Source organism: Galleria mellonella, unplaced genomic scaffold (assembly GCF_026898425.1).
Source record: "Galleria mellonella isolate WM207_F2 unplaced genomic scaffold, CSIRO_AGI_GalMel_v1 utg32, whole genome shotgun sequence".
Classification (NCBI taxonomy): domain Eukaryota; kingdom Metazoa; phylum Arthropoda; class Insecta; order Lepidoptera; family Pyralidae; genus Galleria; species Galleria mellonella.
Window position 1 is genome coordinate 2,241,298 of NW_026442075.1, and position 18,874 is coordinate 2,260,171.

Here is an 18,874-nt window from a genome sequence, read left to right on the forward strand (position 1 = left end):
GTGCCGGTGTATGTGCGTATGTCAGAGAGGATATCTGCTGTACCTGTCCATTCTATGGCTGCGCGTAGATTGCAATGACCATCCCCGCATCTATGCGTGCCTATACAGGTCCCACAGCGGTAACACTGAAACCGACCAACTAATTGAGCACGTCCAAATGGCTACAGATTCCCTGCTTGAGCAGATTCCTTCCGCTGAAGTCGTGATTGTTGGCGACTTTAATGCCCACCATGCCGAATGGCTTGGTTCGCGTACAACCGACTATGCGGGAAGATCTGTTCATGACTTTGCTTTGGCTTATGGTCTGACACAGCTTGTTTCCTCGCCTACGCGAATCCCTGATGTGTTGGACCATTCACCTTCACTGCTGGACCTTCTGCTGACCACCCACCCAGACAACTATGTGATCTCCGTCGAAGCCCCGCTTGGATCGTCGGATCACTGTTTGGTGCGGAGCGAAGTTCTCTTACGAGTCCGACTCCACCTCGTTCTACGGGTAGACGTCGCATTTGGCACTACAGGTCGGCAGATTGGGATGAGATGCGGATTTTTTCGCATCTTACCCATGGAGGCAGGTTTGCTTCACACTGGATGATCCCGACGCCATTGCCGATTCCATTGCTGATGTGGTGCTTCAGGGAATGGAATTATTTATTCCTAACTCTGTGGTGCCCGTCGGCGGGAAATCCCAGCCCTGGTATGGAGCCTCCTGTAGAACAGCATCTCGTCTGAAACAGGAGTGCTTCCTAACCTGGGCTAAAGGTGTGGCGTCGCGAGATCCTAACACCAGTGCTCTTAAAAAGAAGTATAACTCTGCCTCTAGGTCTTTCAAAAGAGTTATAGCCACAGCGAAGTCAGAGCATATTAGTAGAATTGGCAAGAGACTGGCTAGTTTGCCCTCTGGGACTCGAGCTTTCTGGTCTCTTGCCAAAGCTGCACAAGGGAATTTCTGTAAGTCATCCTTTCCACCTTTGCGCAGGGAGGATGACTCGTTGGCCCAGAACGCTAAAGAAAAGGCCGATCTTCTTGGATCCATCTTTGCGTCAAACTCGACATTGGATGACGGGGAGAAACCACCACCGACCATCACGTGTTGTAGGAGCTCTATGCCTGACATTAAATTCACGCATAGCTCAGTGCGTAGAGCACTTTTCTCCCTCGAAATCCATAAGTCGAGTGGGCCTGATGGTATTCCTCCAATTGTGCTTAGGACGTGCGCACCAGAGTTGGCTCCGGTTCTTACGCGTCTTTTTCGGCTTAGCTACTCATCGGGCATTGTCCCAAAGTTTTGGAAGACTGCTCTGGTGCATCCGATCCCTAAAAAGGGAGATCGCTCAGATCCAGCTAACTATAGGCCCATAGCTATCACTTCCTTATTCTCGAAGGTTATGGAATCCATCATTAACCGTCAACTGCTCCGGTACCTAGAAGAGCACCGGCTGATCTGTGATCGCCAGTATGGCTTTCGACAGGGACGTTCGGCCGGTGATCTTTTAGCTTACTTAACACACCGATGGGCAGTGGCAATCGAGAGTAAGGGAGAGGCCTTAGCAGTTAGTCTGGATATTGCGAAGGCCTTTGATCGGGTGTGGCATAGAGCGCTGCTTTCAAAGTTACCTTCATTTGGGTTGCCTGCGAGACTGTGCATTTGGGTCGCCAGTTTTCTCAAGGAACGTAGCATTAAGGTCGTAGTCGACGGTGCATCTGATTTAAAACCTTTGAATGCTGGTGTCCCGCAAGGCTGTGTACTATCTCCGACTCTGTTTCTTCTGCATATCAATGATATGTTACAGATAATAATATTCATTGCTATGCGGACGACAGTACAGGAGATACATTATATACCGGTCATGCAAAGATCTCGCGGGCACATACCGATGAGTGCCGGAATAGACTTGTGTCTGAAATCGAAACTTCACTCCATCAAGTTTCGATCTGGGGTGAACAAAATCTTGTCCAATTTAACCCCAAAAAGACACAAGTCTGCGCGTTTACCGCAAAAAAGACGCCGTTTGTCGTATCTCCTCACTTTCAGGGCACTTCCCTTGATAAAAAGTCAAGTCTAGGAATTCTGGGCGTTGATATATCTTGCGACGTCCAGTTTTGCGGTCATCTGGAGGAGAAGGCTAAGATAGCTTCCAAAAAGTTAGGAGTGCTCAATAGGGTGAGACGATATTTCATGCCAGAACACCGCCTGAAATTATATAAAGCCCAAGTCAGGCCGCATATGGAATACTGTTCTCACCTGTGGGCAGGAGCGCCACAGTACCAACTCCTTCCGTTAGACCGCATTCAAAGTCGGGCGGCTCGAATTATCGATAGTCAACGCCTTACTGTCCGACTTGACCCATTGAAACTGCGCAGAGATGTTGCGTCTCTGTGCATCTTCTACCGAATTTATCATGGGGAGTGTTCTGAGGAATTGTTCGGATTGATACCTGCTGCTGATTTTCACCACCGTACAACCCGCCACAAACTAAAGTTTCATCCCAATCATCTGGACGAGTGGCGGTCTTCCACCGTGCGTTTTTCAAGGCACTTTCTTCCACGCACAACCATTCTTTGGAATCAACTTCCAGCAGCAGTATTTCCGAACCGATACGACAACATAACCTTCAAGAAAAGAGTATATTCCTTTTTAAAAGGCCGGCAGCACACCTGCAATGCCGCTGGTGTTGTGGGTGATCATGGGCGGCGGTAGTCACTTACCATCAGGTGAGCCGCATGCTCGTTTGCCCCCTGTGTTGTAAAAAAAAAAAAAAAAAAAAAAAAAAGTGACGACCTCGTACAAGCAAACATAGTATAGAGCATCCACCACATGCAACTTCTTATGTTATACTTACTTACATATTATATAATATATGTACAATATAGTATATGTCATATATGTGTAAGTATATTTGTTATTTATATATATTTATTCGTTTATATATGTAATTTTAGTATGTATGTATATCAATAATTAGTAGTACCGCATTCGAGTATTCTAACACTTCCCTATGGTTGACTGGTGTAACGGTTCGTCATATGTGTAAAAATACGTTAAACGCCATCTTGTGGTGAGGTGTTGAACTTGCAAGAAATTTAAATAATAAATTAATATTTTAATGTTCACAGAAAAATATATAAAGCTAGAAAACGATCTAACAAAATTAATACTATATGAACGTCCATTTAATATTAATTTATGATGTTTGATATTGATGCATTGTTAAATCGATGTTCAAAATGACTACGGTAACCACATACCATCAGGTGGGTCATATACTTGTTTGCTACCTGTGGTATAAAAAAAATTGTACGTCATAATGGATCTTAAATTAATAAAACTACTATTTTCATATGAAAATCATATATGTTACAAAATTTACAAATTAGAATTTTAAATAAATTTTGAGTAGGATTTAGTGAACTTATAGGCATACGATAAGGACTTAAAATTAGGAGAAGAATATTTAAGATATTAAAATATAAACTGATTAAAGGAATAATGTTAAAAAAAAATAGAGGAAGCACATAATTCACAAGCAATAATGCTTTGTGCGACCTAAATAATTATTAATTGTATGACTAATAATGTTATTTTCAGCATCTATTTATTCTTTCAGCATTTACTTTAACTTATTAATTCTATTTCAGCAATATGATTTTATGTGCATGTATGTATCTATAAGTTGTCTATTTTATCATTTAAGTTTAATTTATTCTATTTTTATACCATTTTTAAATTTTATGTGCATGTGTATATTATTTCTCTTATTTCGTTATTCGGCTTATCGTGCTGCTTTGATATTAGAAACGATTCGTAATACTCTGAGATCAAGACTCCTTTAAACCATCTGTGGGACGATTGTTGCTTTATATAGTGGCTTATTGTCATACAGATGCGTTCTTCTGAGCCTGGTTCAACGTCAGAGTATGGTATAGGGAAACAATTAGCGATCTGTAACATTCTTAATTCACTCTATCCCTCGAAACTATTTATGCTGATATATTACCTGACTACTTAATATGTAACATTTATCTACCTATGAATATTTTATAAAACATGCTATCTCTGAATTACTAATTTGCTCAATACTATTATCGTTTATTTACAATTCGCGTTATATTTCTATTATACGTCTGTTTCCAAGTCTATTTTGGTTAGATTTATTTTAACGTAATGGTAAGATAGGTCTCGAATATAACACATTGAATTCGAATTTATAATAATTGAGATAATTAAGTAAATTAGTTTCAATGTTTATTTTGTTTAAAATGTTTAGTCGATTTCATTGATATTTTTAAATGACATTTTATTCGAACAATATTATATAACTATTTTAGTAATTTATTGAACTAAAATTAAGATATTGATAACCTCGTTTAAATAGTTGTTATGGTTTTATTTCATCTATTAGATTGATTTTCTTGATGCTTTATTTAAATGCCACTTTGTTATCTGTTAAGCTGATTTTAATGATTTATTTTGTTCTTGATTAAGCCCATTTCAACGACTCTTTTATCTAGTTATTATAGTAACGTAATAATAATTAGGTAGACTTGACATTTATTTACTTAAACACCATTTGCTTATTATCTAAATAAGCTGAATTCTGAACAAACTTTAGCTCATAAATTTATCTAAACACTGTATCATATATACTAACTTAACTAATTCTAAATAGTCATTATAGTTATGCGTTATTCAATTACTACTTTACTCCAGGGACGGAAGATGACCAGTTGCAAGTTTATTATATGTATCGATAGCGAAGCCGATTTTAATGAAACAATTATCTAAATACTATGTTTTACATATTAACTAAGCCGATTTTAATAACTTTTCTATGTTATACGTTACTTATTACATAGACTTAAGATTTCTTTACTTAAACACCATTAGCTCATTATCCAAATAAGCTGAATTTTAAGCAAACTTTAATTTTAAGCGCATAAGTTTATTTAATGACCACGTTCTACGCATTTTAATTTAACCGATTCTAAATAGTTAGTATAGTTATGTGGTATGCATTTATTACATTACTACTAGGTATATTAGTTTATTTAAAATGTCATTATCCGAATAGGCGGAATTTAAACATTATTAAGTTATACTATTCACTAAGCCATCTTTAGCGTAACATTTGGCTTCGGCCTACATAACAAACACTTTAAGTAGCTCTCTTCCTACAGGTTGATCTACTCATACCTGGCTACGGCCCATTCAACAAACACTTTTAGTAGCTCTCTTCCTACAGGTTGATCTACTCATACCTGGCTACGGCCCATTCAACAAACACTTTTAGTAGCTCTCTTCCTACAGGTTGATCTACTCATACCTGGCTACGGCCCATTCAACAAACAAATTATGATCAAAATTAAACAATCTTAGTGCTCTCTTCCTACGGATTGTTCTACATATATTTGGCTTCAGCCTAATCAACATTCACAAAACCTATCTTAATCCTTGAGTATTCTTGGTATTAAGTAAATTATACAAAATTAAATATGCTATATTTACATATAGCAGCTATCAACATTATATTGGCTTTGCCAATCTTACGGTGTGGAAGGTAAACCCTATTACACTATTCTACATATTTATCGGGCTGTCTCCACGGGTTGATCTCTAATGTCACATTATAGAGCCGAAACGGAGCCTCTCCCATAAGTAAGTTCTGGTGTCTGAGTGATCTCGTGATTTCAGTCGCGTCTCGGGCTGTCTCGACAGTTTGATCTCTATTGTCACATTTGAGCAGAAAGGAAACTCCCATAAGTAAGCTCGTGACTGAGCTGGGACTTCAGTTTCGACTACGTGCTGTATCTACGGGTTGATTTCTTAATGTCACCTTATAAGACCGAAAGGGCTTGCATCCAAAGTAAATTCTCGTGACGTAGTGATCCCGGGACTTTAGTTTCGATCTTTTGCCATTGGCAAAATAACTACTCTTCTACTGGAAGCATTGTGGGGCTGGTGGAGCCATTATAATGTTGATGTAATAATGTACTTTTGATTTGGTTTGGAACTAAGAATACTCTGTACTTCCCTAACTACCCAGTACATTATGCATCTTCAAAGCCCCTGTCTTTTCTGGAGGAAGAGCTATAGATAGTTGGAAAGGCTTCCACTGGTCTGGGCATGTGGGGGGCTCGACCACTACCTTATTTATTTTTTTTACAATTATTGTGTAATTTATTAGTAAATTAACATAACTTTCTAGTTTCATGAAATATGAGTATAATTCATTAAGTATTCTTAATCCTTAAAGATTTATCAATCATCTTCATTATTTAACTCCTGTCATATACCAATTAAAGAACCTCTTGGTTATTACACACACAACGGATCCTATATTACTAGACGATCACACATTTATTAATTTGGCCAAATGATCGAGTGTTCACTATAATGATCTAATTATATTTATGTGTTAAAAGTTTAAAAGGGTTGACGACTATTTAATTACTTTCCAAAAAAAAAATTCTCTAGGGGGAGACCATTACACTAGGAGAGAATGCTTTTAGTCCACCATGTACACATATTTGTACTAATGAATAAATAAATCCATAAGTAAATAAAATATTTTTCGGGGATTCAAAGGATCCAGTTATTTCAGAAATGCTTCTCGTGACACTGATATAATATGGCTTATGATTTAAGCCATTTCAACCATTTATTATCAGTTGTCAAATATATATATTTACATATCTGTCAAATATCAGTATTTAAATTTCAGAAAATAAAAAAATATATTAAATGTTATTATTATTATAAAGCATAATATCCAAAATTACAAGCAAACGACACACCAGGTATTTTAAAGAAAACGGATCGAAAATGTTATAAAATTAAATGCAATTTTTTTTATACAACTTAGAATGGCAAACAAGCTGACGGTCCACCTGATGGAAAGTGGGAACCGTCGCCTATAGACATGAGCAGTACCATGGACATAACATACTATTTCGCCCATGATACCCCCATGCGTTGCCATGCTTGAGGACTCTGATGTTATTCCTCTGTACCCTGTAAATTCACGCCATATCCCACCCTTCAAACTGAAACACAGCCACGCAAACACAACTGCTTCACGGTAGAAACACGAATGGGGCAGAGGTACCCAAGCAATCGACTTTTGTACAAAGTCTCCCTCTAGTATTTATATCTAACTTTTCTATCATGATCATCATTAATACAACCATTATCTGTCCACTGCTGGACACAGGCTTCTCCCATAGACTATGATGAGATAACGGTCCTGAGCCACCTGCGTACACTGACTCCTTGCAATGGAACTTTTCTATATTTTTGAAAATTCTTTAATTTTTGTCGGCATGGATAGGCCATCACTCCCATTCCCGTGGGTATTGTAAGAGGCGACTAAGGGAAATTATGGTCGAGGGCTGGGCAGCAACGTTCCTCTTAAAATATCATCAAAATCTAAATGCAGATGCCAACCAGCTGGCCAAGCATGGCACTACTGACAAAACCTTCCTTATGGAAGAGGCCTATGTCCAATAGCGGACAGTCAACGCCTGATATGATGTATAATAATATAAATTGAAATAATCTAGGTAGATAACTATGTGTGCTTGGGATGTTCTCCTCTAGTGACGTGTCCAGTTCTAAAGTAAGGACACACGGGCATGCGGTCCCGGCCTCTAAAGCCACTAGTTCCTTTCACTGTTCCCCGTAAATCCTTCATTTCTTTTTACGAATTTTCTTTACTCGTTCTCAACGTCCCTCTACTTTTTCTCAAACCTTTGTTCTATGCCGAAAGTGGCGAATCATCGTCATATTAGTAGTAGTTGCCATGCTTGGCAAGGGGGTTGGTAACCACAATTAGGCTTCGGTGATGTTTTAAAGGGACCATGCTGCCCATTCCTTAACCATTAAGTTCCCTTAATCGACTCTTATGACGCCCATGGGAAAGGAAGATTTGGCCCATTCTATACCGGGACTACATAGATAAATGGCGGATAGCATCGACAAATGCATTATTAAGGAGGGTTGATTTTAGATAGACTGTCAGTCTTAAAACCAAAGACAATAAATACCTTAAGAAATATTGATGTAAACTTAATTACGTCATCTCCAAATAATTGACAAAAAGACAAAAACGTAATAACTACGAAGTTATGTACCTAGCTAAAACCATTGATTCCATGCCTTTTTTATTAAAAATAATATAATAATAAAATATAAGGTAAAATTAATCTGTTTAGTAGGTATTTATTCATAATATGTTTATCGTTGAATCGTTTAATATTTTTCCTCCATTTTCCTGTTCAATCAATTTTAACGTAACTTGGCATTCAAGTTTGTGCGTATCTGTGGATCACTCACATTTGTGATTTAATTATTAAGTATTAAATTAATAATGAAAATTAATATATAACGTGTATTTCAACATGTTCATATTTATTTTAAAACTATTTTCTATGGGTAAATATAGTTTTATTACATTTATTTTAAGTACAAATTAAAATACTGTAGTAAATAGTATTTTAGTATTAGTATCGTCGTCACCATATCAGCCATTACATGTCCACTGCTAAACATAGGCCTCCCTCTTTTGTTACGGGGTTTTGCCAATATTATTATATTTTGTGTAAAATAAAAAAATCCCTAATCGACTTTTACATTCCGATGATAAAAAAAGTAGTGAAACGTATTATTCGACCACTATACGACACAAAAAAAAATAAAAACATTTATCATTATTTTTCTGTTACGCCTTCACCAGCCACAATTTTAATAATTCCTCTCCATCGTAAGGTTGGCTGGAAGAGATCGCTATTTAACAATAAGGCCGCCCATTGTTGCCTCTTTATCTTGTTTTCATATAATTATTATATTTATTATATTATGTATACAACATATTGTTAATACAAAGAGTTTTCATTCATTCATTTACGCATATTAACAATAAAAAAATAAAATAGGATATGACTTTATCTATTTACTACATTTGTAGACAAATCTCCGTACAGTTTCATAGTACAGGTAACAAGTTATTACAAAGTGGTAATAAATTAACAATGTATTGTTTATTTCTTGTAAACCTGTTACTGACGTTGATACCGTTGAATTTTACGATGGCTAAATACATAGCTTACCTGCTGACAAAAACAGGTTTCTTTGTAAATTGTGATAAATTATATGTAGATACAATCAGCGTTGTAGACTTTCCTTGAACGTACCAGTAACATCTTTGTAATATTCGATGCCCTCAAATATATTCGATGTATTAAGTTTTTTATTGTAAGTCCTTATCAGTCGATTTTAAAATGAAACAAGTTCTCAATTCGGTTGTATGTTTTTTTAATGTTTATTGCCTTATAAATCCATCAGTTGTGGACCGATTTGGAAATTTCTTTTTTTTTATCTGAATTAATATACTCACAGTATGGCCTTGTAGACATTTTAATAAATATGGTTTATTAGTTTAGTTTTTAAATTAACTGGTTCTGCTACAATTAAAATATTTTTTTTTTGTGAAATACGATTTAGTTATATAGACTTTTAGAGATGTTTTAAAAGACGCTGCTGCCCATTCCTCGCCCTCCCTCAGTCGCCTCTTACGACACCCACAGGAAAGAAAGGGTTGACCCATTTTATAATTATTTTTTCGTATATCTATTTATTTTACCTATTTCATTATAAAACTTTTAGTTGCTGCCATACAAATTTTAGAAGCGACAGAAGAAAAAGTTTCAAGACTCAAACGGGTAAGGTCCAAGTTCATCGACATTACAATGAGCAATGATCAAATTAAAAAAATAAAATAAAAAATTAAACAACTGCTACACAATTGTTTAAACAGCGAACAATGATGAATGACAAAAAAATATGTAATAATTGATTAGAAATTTGAGTACTTTAAATGAATGAGTGAGTGATGAATCATTCGTTTTGTTCTCGTCATTTCAACAAATGAAACTGTAATAGCAAGGGATAGAGAGAGAGGAGCAAAACATTGTTTATCAGACCTGACGACTATTATAAGATAGTACGACCTAAAAATTTTCTATTTTTTGACTACTCTTGATTTCTGAACAATTTATTATTATTAGTTATGTCCCTATCTCACGTTTGTTACTTCAATTTTATTTTTAGAATTAAAATTTAATAAAAAAGGATATTTTACACAAAAAAATATGAGAATAACATCAATACAATCATCATAATTTATTCAAAAAACTGACTATCTACCTCAGTTTCCAACCTCACATACACGTCTTGCTTTATCTATGTTCAAAACTCCTTCTATACATATTATCATTATATTAGCCTTTAATTGTCCACTGCTGAACATTAACCTCCCCCTTAGGGTGGTTTTGCCAGTAGTTGCCACGCTTGGTAAACAGATTGTCTACCGCAGTTAGGCTTTGGAGATATTTTAATAAGAACGCTGTCGCCCATCCCTGACCCTCCCTTAGTCTCTTAATACATTATTTTAATTATTTTAGCCTTTAACTGTCCACTGCTGGACATAAGCCTTGTCCATAAGAGGAGTTTTACTAGTAGTTGCCATGCTTGACAGGCGGGTTGGCAACTGTAGTTAAGCTTTAGAAATGCTTTAAGAGGGACGCTGCTGCCCAACCCCTTCGCTCTCCCTTAGTCGTCTCTTACGACACCTACGGGAAAGGAAGAGCTGGTCCATTCTATGCCAAGGCACACACGGCGACACACACTCCTCATACATATTGTACATTTAAAACAGTCTGCTTCATAAAATACTAAATTACATGCTCAAACTAAATAACAAAGTTATTGAAAAAGTAATTAACAGTTGGGACTTCTGTGACCTTGTCCCGTCGACTTATTCATAATCTTCTTGTTTTAGCAAAACGAGGGGTGGGACTGGAGTTACGTCGATTCACTAGCGTCAACGCCTTATGTGAGTAATACACTGTATTGAAAACTGTATAACATACTAGTGACCCACCGCGGCTTTGCACGGGTTGAAAGGTAAAATATCACTATTTTCTTTTTTAAATAAAATACAGTGCATGTTAATCACTGCTAACGTATTTGATGATGACAGCTGTCAACTGTCCACTGCTGAATATAGACCTTCCTCTTGGAGGTTTAATTAGAAGTTGCCACGCTCGGCAGATAGGTTGGAATACCAGTTAGACTTCGATGATGTTATAAGAGGGACGCTGCTCATTCCTCGACCATTAAGTTTCCTTAATCCCGTCTTACGACACCCAAAAAGGAAAGAAAGGAGAGACCTTGGGTACTTCTATCTCATTCGTGTTTCAACCGTAAATCTGTTGTGTTTGCATGGCTGTGTTTCGGTTTGAAGGGTGGGATATGGCGTGAATTTACAGGGTACAGAGGAATAACACCTGAGTCCTCAGCAATGGCAACGCAAGGGGGGTATCATGGGCGAAACAGTATACTCTGTTATGTCCATGGTACTGCTCATGTCTATAGGCGACGGTTACCACTTTCCATCAGGTGGGCCGTCAGCTTGTTCGCCATTCTAAGTTGTATAAAAAAAAGTCTATTCTATGCCTGAACTACACGGACGTATAATTTTTATTAAAATATTATTTTTATAGAAAGAATTTTTATTCTTTATAATATTAGTTAAAAAATATTTACGATATGAATACAATAATATTATTATTATTACAGGTAAATAACGAAAGACAAATAGCTACGGAGTCGACAACTACGCCCAAACCATCAACTACAACCACGCCAACCACATCTTCACCGGAACCATGCCTCGAACCACCATCAGTCCAACCAAACTTTGCAGCTGTTGGCCGCAGAATAAGTATAACAAGTAAGTTAATATATTTATCTCGTCATCATATCAGCCTTTAACTGCCCACTGTTGGACATAGGCCTCCCCCATGGGGAGTTCTGCCCGTAGTTGCCACACTTGGCAGGTTAAAAGGAACACTGCTGCTCATCCCTCGATCATTAAGTTCCCTTAGTCGCCTCTTACGACGACTACGAGAAAGGATGGCATGACCCATTCAACACCCGGAACTATGCAGACTGTCTTTGCCTTTTAAAAAGGAATATACTTGAAGGTTATGTATCACTGAAACTGGAAGTTAATTCCAAAGAATGGTTTTTTATGTTATTGGGAAGAAACTTTAATTGAAAATTTACGATTTTTACGACGATTACGAGAAAAAATGAGATGGCCCATTCTATGGAACTAAATGTCTCCACCATCAATATTTGTACGACTGGCAACAATTATTAAATCATTTTGTAGCATTTTTACATTGTGATGTTGGTATCTTGATACTTTCACAGAATGCTACGAATATATCTGGCAGTTAAAAGATCGAGTAGATGGAATTGAGAAAGATCGAAGATGTAAGTATAAAACTATATTAAGTACATAATACAAAATGTCTTAGTAAATTTATTACCAAGAGACAAGTAATAATAAAATAAGTAACAAGTGTAGTACAAAGACCCGCTCAGGAAATAGAGCAAATTCGATCACATTTAAAATAAGAGTTCTAAGATTACGGTTTATTTTTACATTGTATTACACATTTCACTTCTTTTGTTATATAATAGTGCTCGAGACGCGGCAAAGAAGTGAAATATAAAAATAAATCTTATTTCAATGGTGTAAACCTCTATTTTAAATGCAATTTAAATCTATTCTCCTCTTCTAACCGGTCTGTGTGAATGGACACTAAAACTGATGATTGGGACCCAAAATGCCAAGATTACTTGTACACTGAACAGGCTTTTTTTGTGATGGCAATAGTAATTTTTCTTACATTGGGAGTCATATACAACTATAACGAGATACAAAACTTTAGCAAAATGAATGTTTTAATTTCATTTATTTTTATTTACACTTTCATAGGTATTATGTTGTATTTAATTACTTCATGGTATATTTAATAAAAAAATACTTACATTAAATAAATAATTTTATATTCTTTCAATAAACAGGTGCCCAATATCGATCAAAATTTTGGGGTAATCGCTTCGTCATCGGAGGTAGAGTCACAGAACCCGGAGAATTCCCTCACATGGTAATTATTTTATTTTTACCCGACTGCAGAAGAAAAGTGGTTTATGTTTTGCGAGTGTTAATGTCTCAAAAAATTTAAAACCTCCCATACTGACTTTTTTTTTTATTTAATTATCATACATAAATACATTAAAAAAATTGGATTTTTAGTACCACTTAAACCTCTTGGGCTTGTGTTGTGATACTTTACATTCGGTTCTCAAATATCACTATTTACATTAATATTCTGCTGTTTTACCTGCTTGATTCAAAACAGTAAGTCGCTTTAAGACAAGTATCTTACTTGTTTAGGGAATTTATTATTATTATATATTACTATATTATATTTATAAATGAATACTGATTTTTATATAATCTAAAAGGGTTACATATTTCACTTCTTTAAATTATTCCTGTATTCTCTACCTACCCCAAAATGAATATCGTATAGGTATATATGACGTTTTTATTTAATCAAATGTCTTTTCCTCACCAGGGCGCTATAGGCTGGAGGAGCGTCACGGATACGTGGTTATTCAACTGCGGGAGCACCCTCATTAGCCCCAAGTTTGTACTAACCGCCGGTCACTGTACAAAAGCATCCCCGAGAGATTCCAGAATTGCGGACGTAGTTCCAAAGATCATAAGATTTGGTGTTAAGAATGTTATTAATATTGAGGTAAGTATACCTGTTATTGGCCGTGTGGTCCCGGCATAGAATTAGCTATCCCTTCCTTTACTGTGGGTGTCATAAAAAGCGACAAAGGGGAATTAATGGTAGAGGGATAGGCAGTAGCACTCCTCTTAAAATAGCTCTAACAGTCTAACTGCGATTGCCAACCCGCTTGCCAAAAGTGGCAACTACTGGTAAAACTCCCCTTATGAAGAAGGCTTATGTTCAGCAGTGGACAGTTAACGGGTAAAATAATGATACCTGTTTACCAGAGGGAGACTTTGTACAAAAGTCGATTGCTTGGGTACCTCTGTCCCATTCATGTTTCTACCATGAAGCAGTTGTTTACATGGCTGTGTTTCAATTTGAAGGAAGGGATATGGCGTGAATTTACAAGATACACAGGAATAACACCTGAGTCCTCAGGATTGGCAACGCATGGGGGGTATCATGGGCGTAACAGCATACTCTGTTATGTCCATGGTACTGCTCATGTCTGTAAGCGACGGTTACCACTTTCCATCAGGTGGGCTGTCAGCTTGTTTGCCATTCTAAGTTGTATAAAAAAAAGATTGATTTCATAGAAATTTTATTACAATCGGTTCAGCAATTTAGTTTTTAAATCGAAATAATTATTACATACGATTCAACGCAGGTAATAAATATAGATTTTTTCTTACAGGATTCTATGGACATAAATATCTCTAGAATCATACCACATCCACAATACAAGCCTCCGAAGCAATATTTTGATATAGCCTTAATGGAATTGGAGAAAGTAGTGACATTCAGCAAAGTGATACAACCAGCATGTTTGTGGAGCAAAGATGATGAAAGTTTTGGAAGCAAAGCCACTGTCACTGGATGGGGTGTTTATAGAAATGGTAGGTATGCAGCGTTGTCTTTATTTTCTTTTCCAGTTTTCGTTTTAACCATGTGTTTAGAAAGTAAAAAACAAAACAAAAATGCTATAAAGTCACTTTGTAGTTTTTAATTAAGATTGTGTTCTATAAAAAAGCGACTTAAGTCATGGCAAAACTAGTTTTTTTTTAACTAAACTACTAAAAAAATTTTAATAAAGTTTCTATAAGCCTAATCTAAAAGTATATATATCCTTTCAGATAAAAAAGAAAGTTCAAAATCGGTTTATAAATATTACAGTTATGAAGTAACAAACAAAAATAAATATACAAATAGATTGAGAATCTCCTTCTTTTTTTTAAATTGGTTAAATAAGTATTATTATTATAGCTTTATTTCGCATACTTTACAAGATTAATTTTTTTACAGTATTAACAAATTTTTATAACACTTCCTTGTGTTTTGGTGTATGATCTCCCATGGGTAAAAGCCTCCTCCATCATATTTCATTTATTTCTATCTATAGCAACATTATGAATAAGTAAAGGATTATGTAAATATTTTGGCGTATAAATGGTTGTCCTATCCACATACTCATTCATCAGTCATTTACGGACGCCATGACACATTACATAGATGAGACCCTGGATTCCATTCCCGGAGATACTAGTTTAGAGAGTAAACGTTTTCTAATATAATTCACTATTTGTGTTGTAAAAATTGTCTTGATTGGCTCAGGTCTAGGTGATCTGGATTGGCTTCCAGATATTTGTTGCCCGATTCGAAGATTCGAAAATATTCGATGTGATTTCGTGGAAAATATCTAATTCTTGTAAACATTTATTATATTACTATTATAACTTCAAAAAAATTACCAAATCAGTCCAACAGTTTACAAGTGCTGCACATACAAATGAACAGAATTTAATTTTCATTTATATAAATGGTATTATTAACATTTTTTTACGATTTATAATTATTAACCAAGTTCTTGTTTATCCTTTGTATTAGAACATCAACATACAGAATTTTTTAAATGTACACAGTATTTTAATGATCTTAAAAATCATAAAATAAAATTAATCCATCAATAATCTCTAATCACTGATCTATATTTAGAAAACATTGTGTCTTGGTAATCACTTGACAGACTCGCAATAAAAGTTTGCTTAGTGCGGGGTCCAAAGTCCTTTTGTTGTATAGTCCTTATGTTTAATAAATAAAATAAATAAATAATTTATTTACATTATATAAAATAAGTGAAAAAATATTTCTAATATTTTTATTACTTTCAGTATTTAATATTTCTCAATAGATTCTATATTTTTTTATTTCAGGCAATCGCAACACATCTGACGAGCTACAGGCGGGTGAAGTGAACATAATAGATTCCCATAACTGCGACGAATTCTTGAGATCTTCATCCAACAGGCACTGGGTCGGAATAAAGGATCACCAGCTCTGCGCCGGGAAACTGGAAGGTGGTGTTGACGCCTGTCAGGTACATTGTTACTTCAATTACTTCTAATTTCGAAATTATTTGTCATATTTACGTCAATAGTCTCATTCCGATCGTATTAATTAATGAAATATATTATTTATGCATCATTTATGGAAGTATAAATAATATATCTATATAATACAAACTTATCTTTGGCTGTTAAATTGGTTACACAGGTTACACTCTGGGTTTGTTGTACGCGTCCGTGTACCCTAACTTCAGGCTGCAGCTGAAAATCAGTGTTTTGCTTTAGAACAAAACTATCACTGTGCTGTAGCCCATTTGGGTCACTACGACATACGTGATGAAACCATATTTTCGTATTTTATCTTTTGTTTTTTTATTTAATAAAGTGTAAATCATTTGATTGTATAAACTCATTTGTAAATTTACGTGTATCATAAATGGCTTAAATAAAAATCTTATTTATCTATCTATCGGCCGTTAACTGTCCACTGCTGAATATAAAACACTCTTTGTCCAATCATCAACTTTTTTTTTTATACGACTTAGAATGGCAAACAAGCTGACGGCCCACCTGATGGAAAGTGGTAACCATCGCCTATAGACATGAGCAGTACCATGGACATAACAGAGTATACTATTTCGCCCATGATGCCCCCCATACGTTGCCATTCCTGAGGACTCAGATGTTATTCCTTTGTGCCCTGTAAATTCACGCCATATTCCACCCTTCAAACCGAAACACAGCCATGCAAACACAACTGCTTCACGGTAGAAACACGACTGGGACAGAAGTATCCAAGCAATCGACTTTTGTACAAAGTCTCCCTCTGGTAATTATCAATTTCCAGCAACAATATTTCCGAACCGATACGAAATCATAACCTTAAAAAAAAGAGCATACTCCTTTTGAAAAAACCGGCAGCACATCTGTAATGACTCTGGTTTTGCGGGTGATCATGGGCGGCGATATTCCTTTAAAATCAAGTGAGCCGCATGCTCGTTTGTCCACTATGTTATAAAAAAACATAGACCCCCTTCTCTATGGGGGGTTTTGCCACTAGTACCGCGCTTGGCAGGCAGATTGTCAACCGCAGTTAGACTTTTAGCGATGTTTTAAAAGGCACGGTGCTGTCCATGACTCGACCATTGAGTTACATGAATCGCCTCTTAAGACACCCGCAGAAAAGTAAGGGATGGACCATTTTGTGTCAGGAGCCGGCAGAAATCGATAATCTAATTATTTATTAATTTAACCTATTTGAATTATAATCGAGATTTTCAACATAATTCGTATCAATTTACTATTATAAGTGACTAACTGTATCCCGCAACTTTTCTTACGTGAATTATCATATAATGTATTCTGTATTTTAAGTTAGGATTTAACATACATACATACATACATATCTGGCACGCCTGTCTCCCATTAGGGTAGACAGAAACAATGGAACGCCAAATGCTTCGATTCAAACAAACCTCTTTCGCTTCTTCCACATTCATCAATCTTTTCATACATGCTCGCCGGTTACGGGTACTAGGGTTAGGATTTAACCTATCTGTGTAACAAATTTTATTGAAATCCAGTGAGTAGTTTTTGCATGAAAGAGTAACAAACACCGTCCCCACAAATTCTCATTTACATAGTAGTGGGATTAACTAAATTTTACAACAAACGCTGTTCCCTAAACTATTAGAATGCTAAACCCATCTGCGGCGAAAATGGATTTATTAGTACTGGGGACTAGCGGCCCCATTGGCAGCAATATAGGATATTTTCAACCTCCACACAATGGCCCCTTTTAACCGTTGTCATTCATTCTTGTTGAATTCTTCACGCTAAGCTAGGTGACTTACTTTCACCTTCACCTAATATCCCTCACTGGTGTCCTACCAGCGTATTACGATAAAGCAAGCAGGGTTACCATTACAGTATGTTTACAAAATCATCATCATTAATAATAAGATCTACTTTCAAAGCTCGCTTTTAAAAATCATTATAAATTTCAGGGTGACTCAGGAGGCCCCTTGCAAGTGAAGATCCCATTGCCAGAACCATACAGTAACCGTGAAGGAACCATGCACTATGTCGTCGGAATCACATCGTTCGGTGTCGGCTGCGCACTGCCAAACTTGCCTGGGGTCTACACAAGGGTGTCCAGTTTTATTGACTGGATCGAAAACATTGTTTGGGTGAATCAATAAATAACATATTTTAAGACCGTTTTTTTTATTTACAATATTTGCAAATTTATCTTCTATCTATCTACCTTTACCCGTGTGACTGAGTTATATTTATATACTAGTATTTATATTCGGCCACTTTCAACCATCGTACGGCTCACCATCGACAGGAAGTTCATCCTCATATCCTACAGCCTAAATAGTCGTGTACAACGTGGTTTCAGAAATGTTTTCTCCCACGAACACTCAGGTTATGGAATGAGCTCCCTGCCGAGGTTTTCCCAAGAGACTACAGCATGGGGATCTTCCAAAGAGGGGTAATGAGGTTTCTTTAGGGACGGCAACGCGCGCGTAATGCCCTTGGTATTGCAGGCGGTCATAGGCTACGGTAACCACTTACCATCAGGTGGACCGTATGTTTGTTTGCCACCTCCGTGGTATAAAAAAAATCTTCCGTTTTACTACCTTAATTCATTCACATGTTTTATATATGTTTAACAAAAACCAACACTGTCAGAATAAATTACACAAATTTCTCCAAGCCGTTTTACATTTTTCCTAGAACTTCGTTCCCCCGAAAGAATCTAGTAGAGCTGCTCCGTGCTGCGGAAGACACGTAAAACCGCCCGATAAGTCACGTGAGCCTCCGTGAGCAATGCAAATGTGTTAGAAACTCTTAACGCCAGCGGGCGCTAA

General features: G+C 36.3%; 1 protein-coding gene across 1 annotated transcript; it reads left to right on the forward strand.

The window, feature by feature from the left end:
• Positions 1 to 8,275: 8,275 nt before the first annotated feature.
• On the forward strand, positions 8,276 to 18,213 carry LOC113510735 (serine protease snake-like). The gene is made up of 10 exons (XM_026894248.3): positions 8,276 to 8,431; positions 9,662 to 9,717; positions 10,836 to 10,889; positions 11,636 to 11,789; positions 12,275 to 12,337; positions 12,935 to 13,017; positions 13,492 to 13,674; positions 14,351 to 14,552; positions 15,867 to 16,030; positions 18,005 to 18,213. Exons 1-10 carry the CDS (start codon positions 8,398 to 8,400, stop codon positions 18,197 to 18,199), a joined length of 1,188 nt encoding a protein of 395 aa, XP_026750049.1. The 5' UTR covers positions 8,276 to 8,397; the 3' UTR covers positions 18,200 to 18,213.
• The last annotated feature ends 661 nt before the right edge of the window (positions 18,214 to 18,874 follow it).